Below are 25,429 nucleotides of genomic sequence, written 5' to 3'. Positions count from 1 at the left end.
CACGCAGCGAGAAAGGCTGTCTTACGGAGGGACGATTATGAAAGAGTGTAGCATATGTCGTATCGTTAATGGTATTAAAACATGGATGCTGAGGATTAGAGTGGACTTTCAAAAAATATGTTTGGCTGATGTATGTTCTCTGCAGATGAAGTGACCACTCATTTGATTCTGCATATAAGCTTTCAATAGGACTTGTTCTAAAAGCTCCAGTGGCCAGTCGGATTCCTAGGTGGTGGACCGGATCTAGCACCTTTAGCGCGCTCGGGGCTGCAGAAAGATAGATCACGGCACCGTAGTCCAACCGTGATCGGATGAGGCTCTTGTAAAGATTGATTAAACATTTCCTGTCGCTGCCCCATGTTGTGTGGGATAACGCTTTGAGTAAGTTCATTGTTTTTAAGCATTTGACCTTGAGGTAGTTTATGTGTGGAATAAAAGTTAATTTCGAATCAAGTATGATGCCTAAGAACTTGTGTTCTTTGTTCACAGGAATTCGCTGACCATACATTTCGATACTGGGTTCTGCAATGAGCCCTCTCTTTCTTGTGAAAAGCACACAAGAATTTTTGTTGGGGTTAACTTTAAATCCGTTTTCTTCTGCCCATTTGGACACTTTGTTCAAGCCCTGTTGAACTTGCCTCTCACATACAGTAAGGTTGCAGGATTTGAAGCCTATCTGTATGTCGTCTACGTAAACAGAATAAAAAATGGCTGGCGGTAATGAAGCACGAAGGGTGTTCATTTTCACGATGAAGAGCGTGCAGCTAAGTACACCTCCTTGAGGTACGCCAGTTTCCTGTATAAAAGGTCGCGACAATACATTGCCGACTTTCACGCGGAATGTACGGTTGGACAAATAGCTTTCTGTTAGGACGAGCATATTGCCACAGATGCCAATTCCCGACAAGTCTCTCAAGATTCCATAGTGCCACGTAGTGTAGTACGCCTTCTCCATATCGAGGAATACGGATAGGAAATATTGTTTATGTAGAAAGGCGTCGCGAATGTTTCCCTCAATGCGCACAAGGTGATCGGTTGTGGACCGCCCTTCTCTGAAGCCACACTGAAAGGGATCGAGGATATTGTTGAGTTCAAGGAAATGCACAAGTCTGCGGTTAACCATTTTTTCAAAAAGCTTACAAAGACAATTTGTAAGAGCTATCGGACGGTAACTTGCCGCCAAAGAAGGATCTTTACCCTGCTTAAGAACAGGGACCACAATCGCATCTTTCCATGTGGATGGGAGGTATCCCGTAGCCCAAATAGCGTTGAAAAGCGTGAGTAGTGTAAGTTTGGTGTCAGTGTGCAAGTTTCTGATCATTTCGTACATGACTCTATCAGGTCCCGGTGCAGAGCTTTTGCATGTGGTCAAGGCAGCTCTCAACTCAGCAATACTGAACGGCCGGTTATAAGGTTCATTCTGTCTGGATTTTCGTATTATTGGCTTACATTCTTCTATTTGTTTGTATTTCAAAAAGGATTGCGAATAATGGTTTGAACTCGACACGCTCTCAAAGTGTTCTCCAAGTGAGTCTGCCTGATCTTTCAGTGTTTCACCTTGTGTGTTCAGCAAAGGAAGTGAATATGTTTGTCACCCTTTTATCCTATTAACCATGTTCCAGACTTTAGCCTCATATGTATAGGAGTTGATACCAGATAAAAACTTCTGCCAACTCTCTCTTCTGGCCTGTCGGCAGGTTCGCCTGCCTTGGGATTTTACTTTTTTAAAATTGATGAGATTCTCCACAGTGGGGGAGGCGCGTAGCAACCCCCACGCTTTGTTTTGTTTCTTACGAGCGATCCTACAATCGTCGTTCCACCACGGGACACGCCGTTTGCATGCCAATCCATTTACTTGTGATATACATTTAGTTGCGGCATCTATTACAAAGGCTGTAAAATATTCCACGGCAGCATCAATTCCTAACGAGGACATGTCATGCCATGATATACTAGTTAAGTTTCGGAATTTCTCCCAGTCTGCTGTGTCAATCTTCAACCTGGGAGCCTGTGGTGGATATTCGTCTTCTTTAAGTGTTCTTAATAGTATGGGGAAATGGTCACTTCCGTAAGGATTATTCATAACTTCCCATTCGAGTTCAGGCAGTATGGACGGGGAAACTAAGCTCAGATCAATTGAAGAAAAGGAGTTGTTCGCAAGACAATAATATGTGGGTTTCTTCTTATTCAGAAGGCACACACCAGAAGAAAAAAGGAACTGTTCAATAAGACGACCTCGTGCATCTATACGAGAGTCCCCCCACAGGGAGCTGTGCGCATTGAAATCGCCAAGAACAACATAAGGTTCTGGCAATTGATCTATAAAGAATTGGAATTCATGTTTCGTTAATTTGTAATGTGGGGGTATGTAAAGAGAGCTAATGGTGATGAGTTTGTTTAGGAGAATCGCTCGAATCGCCACTGCTTCAAGGGGCGTTTGTAGATGTAAACGCTGACAGGAGATACTTTTATGAATAAAAATGGCAACACCGCCTGATGATACGACAGAATCATCGCGATCTTTGCGGAACTTGACATACGGTCGGAGAAAGTTTGTGTGTTTTGGTTTTAAGTGTGTTTCCTGTAAACACAGCACTTTTGGATTGTGTTTATGGATGAGTTCTTGCACATCATCGAGATTCCTGAGAAGACCTCTGACATTCCATTGGATGATTTGTGTATCCATATTTAAAGAAAAATTTGTGCTGTGTTTACGGAAACGGAGGTGATGCCTTAGGTTACAGAGCTCTTTCGAGGCTCTGTAACGGGAGTTCTGCCCTTTCTGGAGCGTTCGAGGGAACCTCGCCGCTCCTTAGGCGTTTGTTGCGCCTTGAGGACATGTGTAGTGTCCATTGCCTCTTGTGAGGCGCCGGACACGTGCTCTTGCGAGCGAGAAGTTACCAGGGCAAGACCCCTGTGCCCACCAGCCCGGAGGTCGATGGGGCACCCTGCGGGATTTGGCTGCGCTGGCTGTTGCCAGCGCTGGAAGGGGCCGGGGATGTTGGGGCAGCCTCGGCTGCGCCCACCTTCGGGGTCGATAGTCCCTTCTGCTTGGTTGACGGAGCAGCGCTAGCAGCAACCGCCGCGGGGGCAGATGGCGTAACTGCCGACTCACTGCCTGTGGGTCGGAAAGCCGCCGGAGGCCGTTGTGACGCTGCCCCCTTACGCGCCACATCGGCAAAGCTGCTCTTAGACAGGTATGACACCCGCCCACGTGCCTCTTTGAAAGATATGTTTTCTTTGACTTTGATTGTCACAATCTCTTTTTCTCTTTTCCAGGACGGGCAGGACCGCGAGTATGCGGCATGCTCGCCCTCACAGTTCACACAATGTGGAGTGTTCTGGCACGTTTCGGAAGAATGTTCTTTGTCACTGCACTTGGCACATGTCATGTCATGTTTCTGTACAATGAGTGGCACAACCGGTGAAAATGCTTTGTTTGCCGCTGAGCAGTTTAGCAGCATGGCTAAACGAGCTGCCCAACAGAGGCTCAGCGCCACCGCCGAGAGGACCCTGTCATTCAAAATCAAGTTTTTTGCCACAACATATATCCCAAATTCAAAACATCTAAAAAGCTGCGCTCAAAATTTGCATGGGAGTATCATAATCATGGGTGAATTTTTTGCATAGAAGAAAGAAGACATCATTTGATCATGCATGTGTCACGTGCACAGATGGTGCCACTGTCACACCATGCATGACACTACTGGAGCTAAATTTAGCCTTGATGTAATAGTTCTGCGGAAACCCACAAGGTGGAAAGAATTGCCACCTTGCGGGTTTCCGCAACACTATTTTGTCAAACTCTTGCCTTTGCTTCGACTTCGCCCTGCCATCTGCTAGCTGCCTGGTTAGCTCAGATGGTAGAGCGGCTGCCCTGGAAAGGTGGTGGTCCTAGGTTCAAGTCCTGGACCCAGGACGAATTTTCCTTCAACTGCGAAGCTTTTCTTTTGAGGAACCTGTACGGGTTTCCTTTGTAGCAACTGCTACAAATGGGTCAAGGTCAGATTTTCCCTTTATTAAACGTAGCCTTGCAAGCAACATTCAGAGAGGTGTAGCTTGGCAGTATGTTTGTCCACCCGAGTAGGAATGGTCACATTTTAAGCCCACTTTGCCATAGTAGGTATAATCTATCAAACTGGTGATCACCAAAAGAGAAAGTACGCAATTTCTTGCAGAAATTTCATGCTTGCTTGGTTATGGAGGCCCCACATCCAACACGCAAGTTCCAAAAATGGCACAAGGAGACTCTAGCAACAAGACAGATGCTTATATGCACCCACCACCTTTGACCACAACATACCCAATAGAAATGGGGAGCAAGCACGATTTCAGGGTAACACTGTAGGGCCCCCAGTATCTGTATCGTAAGTTAGGCGTGTAAGCTTTATAGTGTGCGAATAAATGTGACTTGTGCATTTGATCACGTCATTTCTGTACCCTAGTGCTCAACACCCTCTACAGCATGCACAAGACATTTCATGTACTACTCCTGCTGAGGCAGCATCCCAGATACAGCCTACCCATTCCTTACAATACAATAGAAACCAATAAACTGAATTTCACTGCAAGTGACAAACATGTCACAATGCTGTTTAGTGCAGCATTGTACAGGCACTATTAGCTCCATCACTTATCTGCAGGTATAAACTTATAAGGTGACTCGTCATGAATAAACTGACACTCACTCCATGCTCTACAGTGCTTGGAAAATTTACACGTGGATCATGGGCTTTATAACAAACTTGTCGGCAACTAGGTAGACAGCAGGAGTTCAAAGGTGGACTAGGCAGCTTTCGTTGAATGAGGCACACAATGCAGACGATGATCCACCACCACATCTGTCCCTCTTTTACACCACCCGTTGTCTGCGCTGTTCACTACGTTGCTAGATCCCAGACCGTGCTGATGCACACAAACGCCATGCATGTAGTTTCACAGTAATTTTGGTATGACATTGAGTGCTTTACCTTTCATTTAAGCCTAAATGTTGAACTCCTCTGCATCAATGGCATTCACTGTTGATGCAGTTATGACCACCATCAAGTGATTAACATTAAATGGGCCCTTAATACCTTTCATTGAAGCCTCGGAACGCCTTGCAACGAATATGGCACCTATCAGAAGTATATTACCAAAATTATTTTTTTCCAAAGGGTCTAGTATGAGCGTAGACACCCCGAGCGCAATATTTATCTTTTCATTTCCCCTCAACGTTACGAAGGAGTGGGGTGGCAGTGACCCGCCTAAGGATCATCTGGCTTCAATGTGTTTCTTCTTTCAGTGGAAATTTATGGGCGCTGTTGGCAACCCATACTTATGCTCACTGCTACACGCTGGTCTCACCACTAGGCAGTGCTACAGTGTGCTAGATGGCTGATGTGTGCAGTTGTTTTTTCTCATATTTTCAAAAGTAGCACATTTATTTTTGCACTTATTCTACGGCAATTACACAATTTCCAAGGTTCGAACAAAACGTGGTCTTTATGTTTGCTCGTGCGAGTATGTCAGCAACACGGACACTGGCTGAGCGATGGATGCTGCACTCAGGACTCGTGCTGAAAGGATTCCCAACATAACAGAGCTTTGACCATGATGGCAACTCACCACAAAGGTGGACAATTCGAGAAGCATATGACCTATTTCAGTCAGATGTGGGCGCATAGGCCGGCTCTGTGTTGCCTAAGCTGCCTCTATGTCCTCCTCACCTGCCGCTCTGTATACAGTAGTGGAAACTTCACCTGCTACAGCGCGCCATGTTCAATCCCACTCTACGTGCATGAAGCGCGGTAAAGCAAGACGGTCTTTTAGCATCTACAAACATATGTGCAAAGAATAACTTAGAAGGGTTTGGGTGCGAGCTGTTTAAAATGAATAACTGTGCAAAACCATTCCCAGAAGGCCTATTGCGTGACACAATTTTTTTTTTTTATGTGATTAGCAGGCTTACGCTACCTCAAAGACTTTTTGGATGCATTGTGTCCACCTGCCTGTCAGTGTGCCTAACTGCTTTCCTGCCTACTTGGGTCACGCGGTAGCCCATGGTCTAATGGTTGGAGCATCAGGCTACCGTGGTGAGGGAACCGGGTTCAAAACCAATCGTCAGGCCAACTTGGGTAACAGAACTGTAGCGCCCTCTGCCTCGGGCCGCAGGCCACAACTCGCTCTGCACCCCGTCCAGACAGAGGAAGTTAGCTCCCAGCCGCACAGCATGTGAAACACGATATAAAAAATAATAAAAACAGTTCAAAACCCAACGCTGCCGGAGCTGCCACCAATTTGGCGCAACAGCCTCAGCACCTGGCTCCTGCAGGTCGAGGCACACTTCCATCTCTGGCACATCACCATAGACAAAGTTTTTACATCGACTGTCCTCCTTACCTCCGGACGTCACAGACGACTTAGCGAACGTTATCACCTCCCCAGACCTGGTCCATCCCTTCGACACGTTGACGGCAGCTATCATGCCCCACAAGTCAGTGTCCGAGCACAGCAGACTCCAGCAGCTCCTCACAGCTATGGAGCTTAGGTGACAGTCACCCTTCACAGCTCCTTCGACACATGCGCCAGCTTCTTGGCAGTCACTGCCTTTCAACAGGACAGGCTGCTGTGCGAGTTGTTCCTCCAGCACCTCCCGCAGAACATGGTCCCAGCTCTCGCGGCTGCAGGTGATGTGCCATTAGACAAGCTCACCAAACTGGCTGACCGAGTTGCTGATTACTTGCAGACCCCTAGCCTCATCCCCGTTATGACTCCGCGTGTGGCTACTACCTTAGCCCCTACGCTCGCAAACATAGAGGGCCATCTAGACACCCTTGTTACCTCGAACCCTTCTCATGCAGATCATCGAGGTTCCAGGCCCGCAGTAGCTCCCCAGGGCTTCCGCACTCTCTGGAGCGCGGGGGCGCTCCATCCAATGCTGAATCATCCAATGCACGACACGACAGCTCATCTTCAGCTATGTGGTGGTAGCACCCCGTATTCGGCACCTCTGCTCGCAAGTGCACCCGTCCGTGCTCCTGGTCGGGAAATGCTGTGATCGGTCACTGACGCCGCCAAGTCGTACTGGTCGAAGGACATTATGCCTATTCTACGTTTCTGACAAGATCAGTGGCGTTTGCTTCCTCAACACAAGAGCCCAGGTTAGTGTCATGCCGGCAATTTGTGCAGATAGGCATATGCAAAAATCCTCACTAATTTTCCCAGTCTTACAAAGCCGCATACCACAGAGTCACTGGTGAAGCACTCGATCACTCAGCACATCGTGACCACTGGACCTCCCGTCTTTACTCGGCCCTGCCAACTGTCTGGAGGCCACCTCGCCATCGCTCACCGCAAGTTTGAGCACATACTTGAACGGAGCATTGTGCGATCTTCTTCAAGCAACTGGGCATCGCCACTCCACATGGTGCTAAAGAAATATCTGAACGACTGGAGACCACGTGGAGATTTCCGCGCTCTGAACGCCCACACCTTACCAGACGGTTATCCACTTCCTCACATACAAGACTTCCCATCGAATTGGGCTGGGTACATAATCTTTTCTAAAATGGACTTAGTGAAAGCTTATGAAATTCCTGTAGAACCTGTTGACATTCCGAAGACGGCCATTACCACCCCTTTCGGCCTCTTCAAGTATGTGAGTAGGCCTTTTGGATTGCGCAATACTGCACAGACTTTTCAGTGCACTATCAAGAAAGTCACGCAAGGTCCAGACTTCGTGTTCACCTACCTTGATAATCTTCTTGTCGCAAGCCCGTCTGGCCCCGAGCACGAAGCTCACCTGCACACCCTTTTCCACTGACTTGATGATTACGGTCTTGTCATTAATCTGAACAAGTGCCTCTATGGCGTCGCTACCACAGAGTTCTTAGGCCACCTTGTCACCCCACAAGATATCCGGCCTCTCGCCAGCAAAGTGAAGACAATTTAAGACTTTCTACCCTTAACTTCCCTAAAAAGACTAAGGAGAATTCCTGAGCCTACTGAACTTTCATCGCCACTTTTTTCTGCAGTCTGCGAATTTCCTGAAGCCTCTGGCCGACCTACTGGCTATCAAAAAAGATCCAACTGCGCCACTTAAGTGGACTGAGGACACTGCATCTACCTTTGCTACTGCCAAGAAGACTGTTTGGTGCAGCGCGAAGCGAGACAGGGATCACAGGAATAAAAGAGGACAAGTGCTTTACTGCCAACCGAAATATTATTGTCCGATACAAGGTGTTACATAAAAAAGAAAGCAGAAGGAAAACGACATAAAATAATAAATAAAATATAAAAAAATAAACATGAAAAGTAAAGCTGCAATCACCGCACACTGGTCGCACTGCCATTGTGTAAGAATGCCAACTCCCTTTGCGATAAGCCAGGGATGGCTTACTATGTACGAGCATACTTCACGTGCCATGCCAGCCGATTCAACGATGATGCGTGTTCGATCGTCCCTGTGTGTGAAGATTACTGTTGTTTTTCCGAACAGAGGGGTACATCCACATGCGCTGCAATGCAGGGTTAAGAAACCTTTTCTATTTTTAACACTCTTCGCATGTTCACACAGGCGATCATTCAGACACCTGTCTGACGTGCCTGTCTGACCAACACAGCATTCACCACATTTCAAGGGGATTCTGTACACAACCCCCGTACACAATGCATGTAACGGTTACGGTGCCTGACTTCACACTGGGCTTTTTGTTTCTTTCTCTTTGATATTGAACAAAGCTTGTCTGGGGCAGAAAACACTCTTGGGAGTTATTAATCAAAAACGGGCTTTCTGCAGATAATGACTTCAGATTTTCTTGTAGGAACAAACCCAATTCTTTCTGCCACGCTCCTCTTTCTGAAATGATGACTCGGAAGGAAACATCCGATTCACGAGTTTTTGCCGAAAAGAACATTTCCAAGCCCACCTTCTTGCTTTTCTCGATTCGTTATTTCAAGGCATGTAAATCTAACTCCCGGCAAAGTTGCTTCGCCCTAGTCTTCCCTTTTGATAAGTTCACGCCGGTACATGAGTGAAATACTGAGCTAATGGCAACCTGGGCTTTTTCTTTAATGGCAATCTGGGCGTTAAGGCAGCAAACCCACATTCTTTATTGGAAGGAACAACACACAGTTCATTGTCTCTTAGGAAGGTCTCTCATTGTCTCTCATTGCAGACTGGGGTGATTCTGTTCCGATGTTACCCCACAGAAGCGTGTCTGCACCTTCTGCGACACTTCCGTCAGCTTCCACAGTGGGGGCGAGATCGGCCACACAATGTACGATGGCCAATAGCTCGGGAGGTGAATCCTTGTTGTTCATGCCATACTTAGGTCCACGGCCGAGCATCCGGCGAACAAAGTGCGGAAGGGTGATGTCCCAGCAAGGGTGGGGACCACTCTGTCGTAGTGTGGGCTTGAAGGGCACAAAGAATGCAGCCGCCGCAGTAATATTAACAATATTCATGCCATCTCCTTTTCCCGAGAACTTCACACTGGTCTCCTTGTTGTAGTTGAAGATTCAGTGCCTCCTGGTATAGCCTGCCCCACCTGCACCACTCAGATCTCACGATCTTGCTAACCCTGATGCCGTGGCCGGTAGATGCGTTGAAGCCGCCAAACAAGGCCTTGATGTTTATTCCTGTGTTCCCTGTCCCACTTCACACTGCACCAAACAGTCTCATGGAAAACCAACTAGCCCAAACCATCGCCCTTTTATGCCAAGAAGGCGCTGGCATATGCCGCCATGCTCATACGTCCCGTTCCTGATGCTTCAATTCATCTCATCACCGATGCATCAAGCATGGCAGTCAGTGCAGCTCTCGAGCAACACGTACCTAGTTGGCAGCCTCTTGGTTATTTCTTGCAAAAAGTGAAGCCACCTGAAGCTAAATACATACAGCCCATTCGGTCGAGAACTCCTTGTGGTGTACCTCGCCATCAAGCATTTTTGCCACTTTCTGGAGGGCTGGGACTTTCTGGAGGGTCGTCACAGACCATAAGCCCCTGACGTTTGCCTTCCGTCGGAATCACAGCAACTACACTGCATGGGAGGTCCGATAACTGTGCTTTTTGTCAAAGTTCAAAGTGGATCACTGTCAGGTGCATGGGCCAGAAAATGCTGCCGCTGATGCACTCTCCCGCATCGATGCCCTGGAAGCGCAACCACTAGTTGTCATGGAGGAGCTGGCAGTCGCCCAGCGCAACAACCCCGAGCTGCATCGCCTTCGTTCCTCATCCACGTCCCTGTCCTTCACCGAGTGCTCACTTCCGTTTTCTTCCTCATTGATAACATGTGAGACATCGACTGGTGTTTCTCGACCATTCATGCCTTTAGTTTTTCATCATGCAATTTTTGATCAACTGAGCAAACAAACCACCCTGGAATTCTTGCAACCCAGATGCTAGTCACCACTTGCTTCTTTCGGCCTAGCACCAATGCAGATGTCTGTTGCTGGGCACGAATCTGCCCTTCAATGCCAGCGTGTTAAAGTTCACCGCCATACTGTCACGTCTAATTCCCCATTTCGGCCTCCAGACACGAAGTTTTCTCCCGTCCACCTCGACTATGTCGACCCGCACCCGTCATCACGTGGTGCCTGTTACCTGCTCACATGTGTGAATCGCTTCATCCGATGGCCAGAGGCGTTTCCTATTACAGACACTATGGCAGAGGCATTTGCTATGGCTTTCATGAGCGGCTGGGTGTTGCATGTTGGATGCCCTTCTGTCGTCACCACTGACCGAGGTTGCCAGTTTCAATCGGCCCTACTCATCACACTTGCCAACATCCTGGGCGCTCTACACATTTATACGACTGCCTACCATCCTTCTGCAAATGGCATGGTGGAACGACTCCATTGACAACTGAAGGCTGCCCTCACCACTTATCAGCCAAAGGAACATTGGCTCGTCCACTTTCCCTTCGTCATTCTGGGAATCCGATCAGCACTGAAGACTGACCAAGGCTGCGCTTCGGCTGAACGTGTCTACACCATCCCCTTGTGCCTTCCTGGATAATTCTTTGCATCGTTGTCGCCACCTCGCATCCATGATGCTTCTGCCTATATCTGGGAGCTACGCACCACGTTGCGTGACCTTGCTCCTGTAATTCCTACTGACCAACACTACCGGATGGCATTTTTCAGCTAGGATACGGATTCATGCAACCATGTATTTGTTTGGCGTAACCACGCGCGTCCACCTCTCAGCCCGGCCTACGATGGACCATTCCGTGTACTCCATTGTGTGCTTAAGACGTTCACGCTGGACAGTAACAGTGACGAAGACGCCATAGCTGCTGACTGACTCAAACCTGCCTATGTTGCCGCTCTTGTGCCCACAGTCCCTCCACTCAACCTGATCCCTTCATCACATTTAAGCAGATTCACTGGGCCCTGGCTACATGGCTCTACGGGGGAGAGCCCTGTAGCGCCCAGGCCACAAGTCCCATCAAGAAAGAGGAAGTTAGCTCCCGGCTGCACAGCCGGTGCAGCATGATATAAAAACTAATAAAAAGAACAGTTCAAAACCCAACGCTGCTGGAGCTGGGTCTTCCTCGAATTAGCTCCGACATGACCCATATGTGACGTGACTCTGCAAGGCAGAGCCATGGTGCCCGGTGAGCTTACAAACGGTGGCGAAACAGCACCAACTATATTTGTTTGCCACTGAAGTTTTGTTAGTCTTGTATTTTCTCTTGAAGTCTGCATAAAGTAATGTTAGATAAAAAACCTAAATTGATAACGTGTTATCACATGTAAAAGGCCATAATATTTATTGACATCAAAGAGCAGTATTGCAGAGAAGGGAACACGACAGGGGGCAAAGAACATAAAACCACAACCGTAGTCAGACATGGCCGTACAAAGCACGTGTGCATTAGTGGCTTCCAGGTCAAGGCGAGGCATGCTTGTTAGCGAATGAACAATGTTTTTAAGAAACGTGTGGTGTTAGCACCTGTGCAATCTTATTCATGCAGTAGTATATGTGGATAGTCTCATCTCTGATACTGTTGCGACTTCAAAGCAAAGCAAGACAACTGTTTTTGCCCCTGTGCTTTACAGTTTTGTGGATCCATCAGCGTGCATCAATGTGCAGTGCTTTCTCTGGCACAATAAGTAGAATATTAAAATTCTATTCTACTTGTTCATGCTTCTAGTACAGTGTAAAGTTTTCTTTTTTGTTATCCCAACAGCGAACATACTTCAGTACAGTGTCATCAGGCCGACTGCTGTGCACGTCGCAGCAATGACATGCTTGTTTCCGACAATGCTGTGTAATATTTCTGCCTAGAGTTGTTCCTTATCTGCCTACAGTTTCGATGTAACACACAGAACATATTATGTTGATTTTGTGTGCTTTCTATTTGCTCTGTCATGCCAGGTAGAATCATTTTGCATTATAGTAGGCATTTTAGGCTACCATATCACTCATTATAAAACTAGTCTGGTAATTGCGAAGCCACATTATTCCAACTTGGAAGCAAACATTCCACTTTTAGTGGTAGAACTAGCGCCCCTGCTTTTAAATGTTTCTATATGTGTGCATTCTTGTCCCCAGATTTTCTTAACCATTTCCTCAAAAGGATGTCCTCTGGACGAAGTGGACTAAAAGCTCTGGCAATCAAAATTGATGACCTGATGAAGATCTCGAAAGAGGAATGTGTAAAAGTACATGCCGTGTTAATAAATGCTTTTAGGAAATTTTGCAATTCTACCTCTTTTTCTTTTTTTTTTGTATCTGGTGCATTGCAACATTTGCTTTGACACCAGTACACCTATTAGACTAATACACTAATAGGCCCATTAGACTAATACAATAATAGGCCAATTAAACACATACAGTAATAGGCCTATTAGACTAACACAATGATAGACCAATGCATCAACAGATCATAGCTTAATACACTGAGAGACCTAACAGACTGTATTAGTGTCAATAACGTAATAGGCTATTAGTTTTCGTATCAGAACTTTCGCTAGGGTATGTTAGTTTCAACAGCAAGCATGCCCAGACCTTCTTTGGGGCTCTACAGTCAACGTACAATTTTTAAGACCCCCTAGGAACTGCAGAAATATCTGAAAACTCGGGCAGTATGCCCTAAAGAGCACAAATTGCCACAGCCATGACCGAAATAACTCTGAAGTGCCTAATAAGTGTACTGAATAGCCAGTACACTTATTAGGTATCTTGGTGCTCATAGTACTGTGACAGGAGATGACAGGTGCACATGTGTATAATTACAGAACACATATCATATCCTGTGACAGTAGCCCCATTCCATTTGTAGTATGCTTCACCGTAATACATTGCATATACTTGACCCCGTAACCTGCTGTATTGAGGTGAAGCTGACTTTTGGGAACAATAATTATGCATTGTTTTTCAGACCCTTGCCGTGCTTTCCACGCTTTGAAGCCACCAGCGAGAAAGACTAGAGAAGTGCTTCGACGCTGCGAGATAATCAAAATGGCACCAGTGGTGGCTTTGATTACTGCTGTTTCAAAGCTACAGTCATGGCAAAACCAAATGTGGAGTGCAGCTTTTCCACCTACATGGTGGGAGAAGCACAAAGAAGGGCCCGTGAATCGCACTTACGGGGTCCAGGTACTTGGGCACCATTTCCAGAAGAAGCTTGGCTGTGGCCGGTGCCTGCTCGGACGGCTTGATCACGGCACAGTTGCCAGCTGCAATGGCCCCGATGAGGGGGCACAGCGTCAGCTGCAACGGGTAGTTCCAGGCACCTATCACCAGGGCCACTCCGAACGGCTCACTGTGGATCAGTGCCTGGTCCATCAGCAGCATGATATTCTTGGGTGCCTGCATGCACCATTCAGGTCAGCACTAAAATGGTTGGAGATGACTAGACTGGGACAACATAAATGTACAGCTCCGTTTCGCCAAACATTTTTGCGCCTACCCTTTGAATATTCCAATTAAATTGCAGCACCTTTAATGTTGCTCAATAGCTGCTAGCCTGCGAAATCTTACATCATGAAAGCATGCAGTGAACAATGCTGTACCAACATTCTGAACCAGTAGTTCTCCTGGTTTTCTTGTGATGGCAGCCGCACAACCTCTCTACATACGGGGTTTGTCGGAAAAGTAATGTCAATGAGTCAATTAAAAGAGATTTGTTGGTCAGGTCAGTACAACACATTAAAAGGTTTCAAAATAAGCTCCTCCTGTGTTTATATATCGCTTCCAGTAAGATTTTCAGGCATTGTAGTCACCACGGTAGACCTCCCCCGGAATGTCTTTTACAGCCGTGGTGCAAGCCTCTTTGACTTTGTCAACAGTACCGAAATTATGTCCGTTCAGGGGCGTTTTCAAGCACAAAAACAAAAAGAAGTTTGGGGCAGCCACATCAGGACTGCAGGGCTGATGGGGAACCGTTGGCACCTTTGAATCGACCAGGGAGTTCGTCACAAGGAAGGCGGTGTGGGCTGGCGCATTGTCATGGTCAAGTTTCCAATTTTCCGCAATGTCAGGCTGGATAAGATCACTTCGTTTAAGTCTCTTGAGCACTTCCACGCAGATTTTGGCGTTCACGGTTGTACCACATGGTACAAACTCAAGGTGGACGAGTCCCCTGACATCAAAGTACACAATGAGCAGGTGTTGATGTTGAACCTTTAAATTGCTCATCCTGGCTGTCTTGGGGCGAGGAGATGCCAAGGAGATGCCAAGGAGATGAAGTGCCACATGGTACATTGCCTTTTTGTTTCAGGGTCGTATTCAAACACCCAACACCTGTGACAAAATTATCTAAAACGTGGATGTCACTTTCACAAAACACCCAAGAGAGATAAAACTTTATTATGTCCTTGATGGGGTCCAGGGGTGGTGGGGGCTGGGAGATTAACCCCTAATCCCCCCCCTTCCTCAGATGGCGGCCAGTCCTTGCTTTCTGGCGGCGTCTTCGGCCATCCGGGCGGCGCAGAGCTGCTCCTCTGGGCCCAAGCTGAGCAGCAAAGTCTCCAACTGCTCGGCCGTAGTTATAATGCGTGTAGTGTTAGTGCAGTAGGTGTTGGTGAGTGAGGCTTTGGTGCATTGCCAGATAATGTGATCGAGGTCAGCGCGGGCCTCGCATGCGTTGCAGTGTGGGGAGTATGCATCGAAGGAAATGCGGTTGTATAGCACGACGTTCAGAAAAGCTCACCTTCGAAGTGGTTGTCAAGTGGTGTATTGAGATTAATTCAGTGTTTTGTGTGCTGGGGGGTAGCGTAACCACCCTCTGCGGTAGTGGAGGAGGACTTCTCTGAACGTGACCATTCGGTCCCGCGCGTGACCGCGATGCAGTACAGAGGGCTGGTTAATATCGGAAGACTCAGGAGAAGGATGATGCGCCCGGTGTGCGAGAGCTCGGGCGGCATCGTGGGCGGCTTTGTTTCCAGCCAGACCCGAGTGACCAGGAGCCCAGATGATCTGGACGTGGCGTTACCTTGAGGGAGGAGTGCCAGAGAGTATCTTCTGCACTTGGGGTGCTATCAGCCCTCTTGTGTAGTTGCGAATGGCCATTTCTGAATCGCTGATGATGCTGTGTGCATTGGTAGCTGCGTAGGCCAAAGTGATGGCCGTTTCTCCTTCTTTGGGTTGCGTGGCGAGTATTGATGCGGCCACAGCGAGGCAGTACTGTGAGCCCGCGACTGCAATTACTGCCATGGCGTTTTAGTTGGGGTATTCCGCTGTGTCCACGTAAGTTACGTCAGCGGCTTGGTTGCTGTAGCACTTTTGTAGCCATTTAGTTCTTTCTGCACATCGCTCCGGACTGTGTTCAGCATGCATATTGCAAGGTATGGGCTGGATAACTAGCTGAGCGCAAATGTTTGGAGGGACGGGTACTTTTAGTTTGAATTGGGTGGTGTAGTTTATGCCTAGGGCGCCTAGAATGTGCCTGCCCATGGTGGAATTGGTGAGTCATTCGTATTGGCTAATACACTGTGCTTCAATAAGCTCGTCCAAGGTGTTGTGAATGCCAAGGGAGTCCAGTTTCTCGTTACAGGTGGAGATGGGAAGATGTAGGGCTTGTTTATAGGCCCTCTTGATCATGGTATTGAGCTTGAGCTTGTCAGTTGATTTGAGGCTAAGGTACGGGGCAACATAGGTTATCCTGCTCAGGGCGTAGGTGGTTACCAGGCGTATAAGGTTGTTTTCTTTCATGCCGTGATGTCGATTTGCAATGCGTGCAATGAGGCGAGTGGCTTGTTGTACATGAGTATCTAATTGCTTGAGCATCTCCGTGTTTCTGCCGTTTTGTTGGATGCGCAAGCCAAGGATACGGATGCTAGGTACAGTAGGTATGCGTTGCTGATGCACGTGGAGTTCTATCTCGGATGAAGGGGGGGGGTGTGAGGGTCTGGACGTCGATCTCCCCAATTAAGCTTGTATAGAAGGAGCTCCGATTTCTGTGGAAAGCACTCCAGGCCGCGCGGTTCTACGTATGCACCGACCTCATTGATGGCTGGCTGCAGCACGTCTTGGATGTCCCCGTCGCTGCCCACGGTGACCCACAAGTTGATATCATCTGCGTAGAAGGTATGCTTGAGGTTGGGGATGCTAGCTAATGGAGGCAGTAGTCCGAGCAAGGCCATGTTAAACAGAAAAGAGGACAGAACCGATCCTTGTGGCGTGCCTTTGCTGCCGAAGTGAATAATTGGCGAATGCAACCCTCCGATGGTAATGGTGGCTGTGCGACCTGTAAGGAAATTCTTAACATAGTTATATGTTCGATGTCCAACCTGGAGTCGTGCCAGTTGGCTCAGCATGGCCTCATGCGTGACGTTATCGAAGGCCTTGGTTAGGTCTAACCCCAAGATGGATCTGGTGTCCAGCCTGGAGCTTTTATCGCCATCAACAATTTGATGCTTAAGCTGAATCACGATATCATGAGCAGAAAGTTTAGGGCGGAAGCCAACCATGGTATTGGGGAAGAGGTCATTGTCGTTCATGTGTCTGTGTAAGCGTTTGAGGATGACATGTTCGAGGACCTTTCCGACACATGAAGTAAGGGAGATAGGGCAGAGGTTTTCGAGTAGGAGGCACTTTTCTGGTTTGGGAATCAATGATTTTGGCTTCTCTCCATTGTGAGGGGAGGTTTCCAGTTTCCCGGTATGCATTAAAATAAGTTGCGAGGGCTAGTATAGGATCCTCATCTAGGTTGTGAAGCATTTTATTAGTAATGCCATCAGGTCCTGGGGCCGAGTTAGGACTGAGTGCGAGGATGGCTTCCACGTACTTCTGCTGCTTGTATGGGCGCGTCCAGGTGGTCGTTAGTGGTGCCAGGGTATGCTGGAGCGGGTGTAGCAGGTTGAGGTCCCACATATCAGTCTATCAGCTCTTGAAGAACTTGTGCGTCCGTGCCCGGATGGGTATGAATAATCTTCTTCAAGTTGTGCTGTAGTGTGTTCTTGCTGTTGGTCAGATCGAGGAGGCAACGGAGGATATTCCAAGGTTCAGGCACGTTTGGTTGCCGCTCCATGCTGTCGCATCAGAAGAACTTCACTTTGGCCTAGTTGGTGTTTACTGCATATCATATTGTCCGCAAATAAAGATGGGGACAGAGGGAGAGAACATATAAACAGCACGGGCAGTAGTCGATATGCTGTTGCATGTGCTGTGCCAATTTTGACGAGTAAGTTGTGCATAGTCTTCGATGTGAAGGGTGAGAGTGCTAATACACTTCCTGAGCGATCGGTTGAGCTTTTTGTGTTTGTATCTGTGTTGCAGACTGGCGAGGGCTTCCCACATATGCAATAACTTGCTATCTGCCTCCTGCAGATTGGCTTCCTCAGGCACCAATTTAGTGGCTTCACTCGCATCTTGCAGCAAGGTCAACAGTTCATATATATTACTTTTCAAACAAACCCTGTAGTTTTTAAAAGGTTCACGTATGCTTCCTGAAATTGTTGACTACACACAGAACAGGTGCCCGTCTTGTGTATGACCTTCCTATTGTGCCGTGCCTCTTGTTTGTGCCTTAAAAATATTTGTCAAATATGCACCAACTAGGCCCACAGAAAGATCTAAGCTGACTACATAATGCCTCCGTGACTGCTGGTACTAGTCAATTGAACATTTCTTCATAATTACGAAGGCCATGTCAAGGCCATGCTCAATTCTTGCAATGTATGACATGTGCTTTTACAGAGAAGAATTTAACCAAGTAAAAACACTGTATAGGTGCTGTAAATCTGACAAGAGAATTGCAAAATTTGACCAACTTGAATTAAATCACAGTGCCCATACAGGCACCTTGTTCACAATACAGAAAGGTCGCCACTGAAACAGCTTACGTACAGACCAAGTGAATTTGCATAGATATGGTGAAGACTATGCTACAGACTTCTGAGGACTTCAATGATTTGACGTAAATTTCACATTCTGCAGGACATCACCAGGATTGTCTTAACCCTGGCCTAGTGTGTGTGCTCTGTGAAAGCATTTCTTTTCCCGTTATACTCCTTGACATCATTCTGGTGTTGCTTTATTTATTTAGGTTACCTCCGTCATTGATCTAGATGGATTTACATATGGTGAATGGTACACTGCAGACAACACCTGGAAACTTGCAAAGAGCATGTTGACCAATCTTGCCTGTCTGTCACTGGCATAGGGGCTACACTGTGAAACATTCTTTGCCTCATTCTTTGCAGTACATAGGTCTTGGCTTGTTTTAATAAAAGCAAAATAATGTGCGACCTATGCAGAAACCTCTGCCATAGAGCACAGCAGGCCGGTGCTCTAACCACTAGGCCACCATTGCACACTAAGTGCGTGTGCCACTTTCTTGTCTTTTCTTGCAACAGCTCATGCTTTGTGGTGCTGTGTTGGACTGCACTATATCCGGGACTGGCCCACTTTCCCCAGTACTTTCCTCATAGCAGCTTACGCTATGTAGAAAACTGCGATGTACCAACTTTATGACCGCTTAAGCTAATGTTTTAACATTTCTTCACCGGAGTACAAATGCCATCGTCATTTTAACGTAGATATGAAATAGCTACAGGTACATATAACTGTATAACCAGGCCCTGCACACTCATGTTCCAGCAATCACCACAGAGGGCGAAAAATCAACTACGGCACATTCCAGCATAAAGCAAGGAAGTGAGAGCTACTGTAATTTGGTCAATTAGTTTAATTCATGATTTTTCTGCTAGGGGCGCTGTTGTGATCAGCCGTTCGTTCCACAGCACCCCTCAGTCACGGCTTGCACAATTATGGTGAACAGGCCAATGGCCTCGTCAGGATAGTTCTCAACACGGATGAGTCGTGGCCAGCGTGGGAGTGCCTCGTTCATGAAAGGTTTCAGCGATTTGCAATGACACAGCTGTCAGCAGCACAAACTGACGTGTCCAAGCCGGAGATGCGTGTAGTATAACCTGCTTGGTACAAACCGCTTGGTACAACCTGCTTGGTATGACCCTCTCATTGAACCGTCAGCGTCGGCGAAAAGGGGCAACCTACCTCCGGATTGGTGGGACCTGATGTCATCGAGCTCCTGGCACCGGCTTGGAGGAGGTGACTAAACAAAGATCACACACGGCATAAAAGGAGCTACAGACAGCGGGAGTGATCAGCGACTACCACTTTATCAACTTTTAGTATTTCTTTGCATTTCTGTTTTACTTTGCATTTTCTTGTACTTAAGTAAATATATACGTCTTTGTCCAACGTCCTGAGTATCAGACCCAGCCTCACATTCATCTCAATCCTCCATGAGAAAAGTGAACCCACGTCTTTGAACTCCGAGTCACAACAGCAGAAGGCACCCTTAAAGTTGGTGCCGCTCATTACCGAGCCTTTCCGCCGGCTGGTCGTGTACGTAGTGAGTCCACTGCCGATAACGAAATCGGGCTGCCACTATGTATTGACCATGACATGCCCCACCACAAAGTTCCCAGAGGCAGTCCCTTTGAAGGAACTCACCTCGGCTAACATTGTTGATGGGCTCCTATCGGTGTTCTCGCGAGTGGGTTTTCCGGCGGAGTTACAAAGGGATCAGGGCAGAGTATTTACGCACTCACCAGAACATTCTTGGAAAAACGTGGCATTCGAATAATACACAGCTCCGTCCAGCATGGCATTCCATCCTAAAAAGAGTCCTATGAGCACTATGCTATGAGAAAAAAAGAGATCGGGAAGCGTGTTTGCCCGCCACAATGTTCGCGCTTAAGTCGGTACCCCGCGAGGCCACTGGATTTAGTCCTGCCGAACTCGTCTACAGGAGGTCGTTGAGGTCACCCCTTTGCACACTGCAAGAATTTTGGGAGGGAAGGGGGGATGATCCCACAGTGGTTGAGTACGTGCTGGGCTTACTCGAGAGACTCCACGCTTGTAAGGAGCTCGTGGAGGTGAACATGACACCGGCACAGTTGAGGGCGAAACGTCCGTACGATAAAAACACTCAGCAATGTTTGTTTTCGGAGGGAGACCAAGTAATGCTCTTATCACCATCTAAAGCTAACAAGCTCGCGGTTCAGTGGGAGGGCCCTGCGATGGTATTACAGAAGCTGTCAGATACCAACTATGTGATCAAACTGCCCAGTAGGCGAAAACAGGTAAAGATTTACCATTCAAAATTGACGAAGCCTTACTGCCAGCAGGCAGCAGTGGTCCAACTCGTGTTGAATATCCCCGAGGAACTAGAGACAGACATCGTTATGCCCGGACACGAGTTGGAACCACAAACACTCTCCGTCCTGCTAGACAGGGTCACCCATAGTTCCGATCTGAATGAAAAACAAAGGCAGGAGCGTGAACAGGCACTTGTGGAATTCACAGAGGCGTTCGTAGACAGGCCGGGAAAAACCAACTTAATGGAACACGACATTGAATTAACCACTAATGAGCCAATTCGCTCCCGACCTTATCGAGTTTCACCCAAGCAAAAAGAAATACTCGCACACGAAATTCAAAGAATGTTGGATAGCGGTGTCATTGTCCCTTCGAAGAGCAAATATGCCTCGCCTCTCATACTAGTAGAAGCACCCGGAAAGGAATCGAGGCCCTGCATTGATTATAGGAAACTGAATACAATCACAAGGGACCAGCTATACCCTATTCTGAACCTAGAAGAGAGAGTGAAAACAGATAGCCGAGCACAGTACGTCTCTACACTCTATCTTACACGTGGCTACTGGCAGGTACCCTTGACTAAACGCACCAGTCATTACGCCGTGTTCATCTCACCCTTAGGAACCTTAGGGACCATTGGTCATGAGTTTTGGGCTCAAAAACGCGCCCTTTTGTCTCTCGCGACTCATGAATCGTGTGCTCGCTGGGGCAGAGGACTATGCGGTCCCGTATCTCGATGATATTGTGGTCTTCTCGGACAGGTAGAAGACCTCACTGGCCACTTGCAAGACGTCTTGATGCAACTGCGTGACGCTGGGCTCACTATAAGAGCCGAGACATGTCAGTTCAACAAGTCATAGGTGGAATACCTTGGGCATCTCATTGGGCAAGGACACCGGCGACCTCATAAGATAAAGCTTGCCGCCATCGATAGCTATCCCCAACCCCCTACTAAACCGAAAACCACGCATTTCTCGGACTCGCTGGATACTACCAGCGTTATATCCCAAACTATTCCTATGTCGCCAGTCCCTTAATCTTTCCTTAAGCTTAAGCTTAAGGAAAGAAGACCCGACTAAACTCCTGTGGAACGAGATGAAAGAGGGTCCTTTCCTGGCTTTAAAGAAAGCCCTAACCTCTCAACCCATTTTGAGAGCTCCGGATTATAACCTACCATTCATACTGCAGTGCTATGCAAGTGACAGGGGTCTCTGGGCAGTTCTGAGTCAGCGGGATGAAAGTAGACAAGAGCACCCAGTGCTTTTGGTTAGTAGAAAGCTTACTGTACGCGAGGAGGCATACAGCACTTCGGAAAAAGAATGTGCGTGCCTTGTGTGGGCCATTCAGAAGCTTCAATGCTACTTGGCCGGCTCTTGCTTTTTTTTTTTTTTTGGTCGAGACGGATCACTGTCCTTTGTCATGGCTCCGTAATATGTCGCCCAAGAATGGTCGCCTGCTCTGATAGAGTCTTGCCCTACACGAACAATTTCTAGGTAAAGTACAGAAAGGGAAGGGAAAACGGAAATGTGGACGCGCTCAGCCATGGCTTTTCCTACTGAAAGCAGGAATAACTCGCACACCAAACTCGGACCATTCGTTAAATTTCTGTTTCTTTTCTTCTAGTGTTATATTAATGAGTAGTTTATGGTGCGAGCTGAAAACATCTACTGAGAAGAGGTTTATTGGCGGCTCCTAAGGCAAAAGCACAGCGACCGGGAACGGCGAGACAGCTCGAAGCACTGTCCAAAAAGGGCGACAGTAATCAACAGCGCGAGCGGAGCCGAGCCGCGCGTTGGCGATGTGTCTGAGTCGCGAGGCGCGTCTTCTTCTTCACAATCTCCCCCCGGACAAAAAGAGCCATCCTGGCGCCTTAAAAATCAGGAGGCAGAGGGTCGTGGTAGGGCTTGAGACGCGAGACGTGGACAATGTCACGTCCACGCCGGCGCAAGTCTTCAGGTGGTGACAGTGGCTCAATTAGAAAATTCACCGGAGATGTTTGCTCCAAGACTCGGTAAGGCCCTTCGAATTTTGGGACGAGTTTCGAGGAAAGCCCCGGAGTCTGGAAAGGGACCGACAACCACACAAGAACGCCTGGAGCGTAGGTGGTGTTTGGATGCGTGTCGGTGCGGTTTTCTTTTTGGCGCTGCTGTTGCTCTGCCGTAAAGGAGCGCGCTAGCTGGCGGCATTCTTCGGCTTGTCGGGCGACGTCGGAAACAGGTAGACACTCGGAGGCGTCAGGACGGTATGGAAGGAGCGTGTCGATGGTATGCGTAGGCTCGCGGCCATACAGGAGGAAGAAAGGTGAAAATCCCGTAGTGGCCTGGATCGCGGTGTTGTACGCGAACGTGACGAATGGAAGGATGCGGTCCCAGTTACCATGATCAGATGCCACGTACATAGAGAGCATGTCACCAAGTGTGCGGTTAAATCGCTCTGTGAGCCCGTTAGTCTGTGGATGGTATGCCGTGCTTGTCCGATGAATAATATGGCATTCCGAAAGCAAACTTTCGACGACTTCGGAGAGGAAGGCGCGACCTCGATCGCTGAGGAGTTCCCGAGGTGCGCCGTGTCGAAGCACGAAGCGATGTAGGACGAAAGAGGCTACATCCCGCGCTGTAGCACTTGGTAAAGCAGCAGTTTCGGCGTAGCGTGTCAAATGATCAATAGCAACTACAATCCACCGATTGCCGTCCGGCGTCATAGGAAGCGGGCCGTATAGGTCGATGCCGACGCGATCGAAGGGTGTGGCAGGGCACGGGAGCGGCTGCAAGGCACCAGATGGGCGTAAAGGCGGCGATTTGCGGCGTTGACAGTCAAGACAGCACCCAACAAACTTGTGTACAAAATTGTACATGCCGCGCCAGTAGTAGCGGTGGCGAATTCGTTCGTACGTCTTGAAGACTCCGGCGTGGCCACACTGCGGATCGTTGTGGAAAGCGGCACATATTTGAGACCTTAAGCTGCGGGGCACCACCAGAAGCCACCGACGACCTTCAGGAGTGTAATTGCGTCGGTGCAGCAGCTGGTCACGAATGGCAAAATGAACTGCTTGGCGTCGGAGGGTTCGGGATACAGGGATGGTCGACGATCCAGAAAGATAGTCGAAAAGAGAAGCGATCCACGGGTCACGACGTTGTGCGGTTGCAAAGGAGTCCATGTCGAGAGATGACACGGAATGTGCGGAAGTTGTTGCGCAGGCCGAGTCTGGAGGTAAAGGTGAACGAGACAAGGCGTCTGCGTCGGAGTGTGTGCGTCCACTGCGGTATACGACGCGAATATCGTACTCCTGGATGCGTAGTGCCCAACGGGCTAGGCGGCCAGTGGGATCTTTCAAGTTGGCGAGCCAACAAAGCGCGTGGTGATCTGTGACCAAGTCGAATGGGCGCCCGTACAGATATGGTCGGAACTTGCCAAGTGCCCATACTAAGGCCAAGCACTCTTTTTCGGTCACGCTGTAATTGGCCTCAGGCTTCGTCAGTGTGCGACTCGCATAGGCGACTACGTATTCGGGGTAGCCCGGCTTTCGTTGGGCGAGTACGGCGCCGAGACCGACCCCGCTGGCATCTGTATGTACTTCAGTTGCAGCTGACGGGTCGAAATGGCGAAGAATAGGTGGGGAGATGAGAAGACGACGCAGCGTAGCGAAGGCGGAGTCACATGCAGAGGACCAGCAGGAGAGGGCGGCGTCACCGCGTAGAAGCTGAGTCAATGGCGCCATGATCGATGCGAAATTTCGAACAAAGCGCCGGAAATATGAGCATAGGCCCACGAAGCTTCGAAGTTCTTTGATGGTCTGAGGCTTCGGAAACTCGGCGACTGCTCGAAGCTTTGCAGGATCGGGTAGAACACCGTGCTTGGACACAACGTGGCCTAAAATGGTGAGCTCTCGCGCGGCGAAGCGGCACTTCTTGAGGTTCAGTTGAAGGCCAGCATTCGTTAGACAGGTCAAAACTTGTCTGAGGCGGAGCAGGTGAGTAGGAAAATCAGGCGAGAAAACCACGACATCGTCGAGGTAACACAGACATATAGACCACTTGAGGCCACGCAGCGTGTTGTCCATGAGTCGTTCAAAGGTGGCAGGGGCGTTACAAAGCCCGAAAGGCATCACCTTAAATTCATACAAGCCGTCAGGCGTAATGAACGCGGTTTTCTGGCGATCGGCCGCAGCCATCGGGACCTGCCAGTACCCTGACCGCAAGTCAAGGGACGAGAAGAATTCTGCTCCCTGAAGACTGTCGAGGGCGTCATCGATGCGCGGCAAAGGATAGACGTCTTTGCGCGTTACCTTATTTAACCGACGGTAGTCGACGCAAAAGCGAATAGACCCGTCCTTCTTGCGAACGAGAACGACAGGAGATGCCCAGGGACTGTGCGAAGGTTGAATAACATCACGGCGCAGCATATCTTCGACTTGGGTGGTAATGACACGACGCTCTTCGGCAGAGACGCGATACGGTCGTTGACGTAACGGCTGATGTGAACCGGTGTCAATGTAGTGCTGCACTTCCGACGTGCGGCCCAGGTGAGGTTGTGAAACGTCGAATGAACTTCTAAATTTGTGCAGGAGATCAAGAAGGTCGGCGCGTTCGGCAGGTGTGAGGGTATCGGCGATGGCATTCGAGAACGCATCCCTGGACGTTTCCTCAAGCGCGGACATCGAAGATGGTTGGCCGTGGTCGAAATCAAAAGAGTCTCCAGGGACGTCAACCAAAGATGAAGAGTCGAGGAGTTCCACGAAGCCAAGGCATTCACCAACAAGCAACGTAATAGGCGCACAGAGGGGATTGTAAAAGTATATATTGCTGCAGCCGCCAGCCATGTCAAGCGTCGCGAAGGGTAGTGGGAAAGATTTACGGCTCATGAAGACG

The 25,429-nt window shown here is 48.5% G+C and overlaps 1 protein-coding gene across 5 annotated transcripts in view; it reads right to left on the bottom strand.

Moving 5' to 3' along the window:
• Aldh-III (Aldehyde dehydrogenase type III) overlaps positions 1-25,429 on the bottom strand; it is a 232,690-nt gene that overhangs the window by 154,062 nt on the left and 53,199 nt on the right. For all 5 annotated transcript variants that reach the window (XM_055064319.1, XM_055064320.1, XM_055064316.1 and 2 more), the window contains exon 5: positions 13,581-13,802. In XM_055064319.1, coding sequence (XP_054920294.1) covers positions 13,581-13,802 — 222 coding nt within the window. The remainder of the gene's footprint in view (positions 1-13,580; positions 13,803-25,429) is intronic.

Source organism: Dermacentor andersoni, chromosome 11 (genome assembly GCF_023375885.2).
Source record: "Dermacentor andersoni chromosome 11, qqDerAnde1_hic_scaffold, whole genome shotgun sequence".
In the NCBI taxonomy this organism is placed as follows: domain Eukaryota; kingdom Metazoa; phylum Arthropoda; class Arachnida; order Ixodida; family Ixodidae; genus Dermacentor; species Dermacentor andersoni.
Note: the sequence above shows the minus strand (reverse complement) of the source record. Positions and strands in the feature narration are given on the sequence as shown.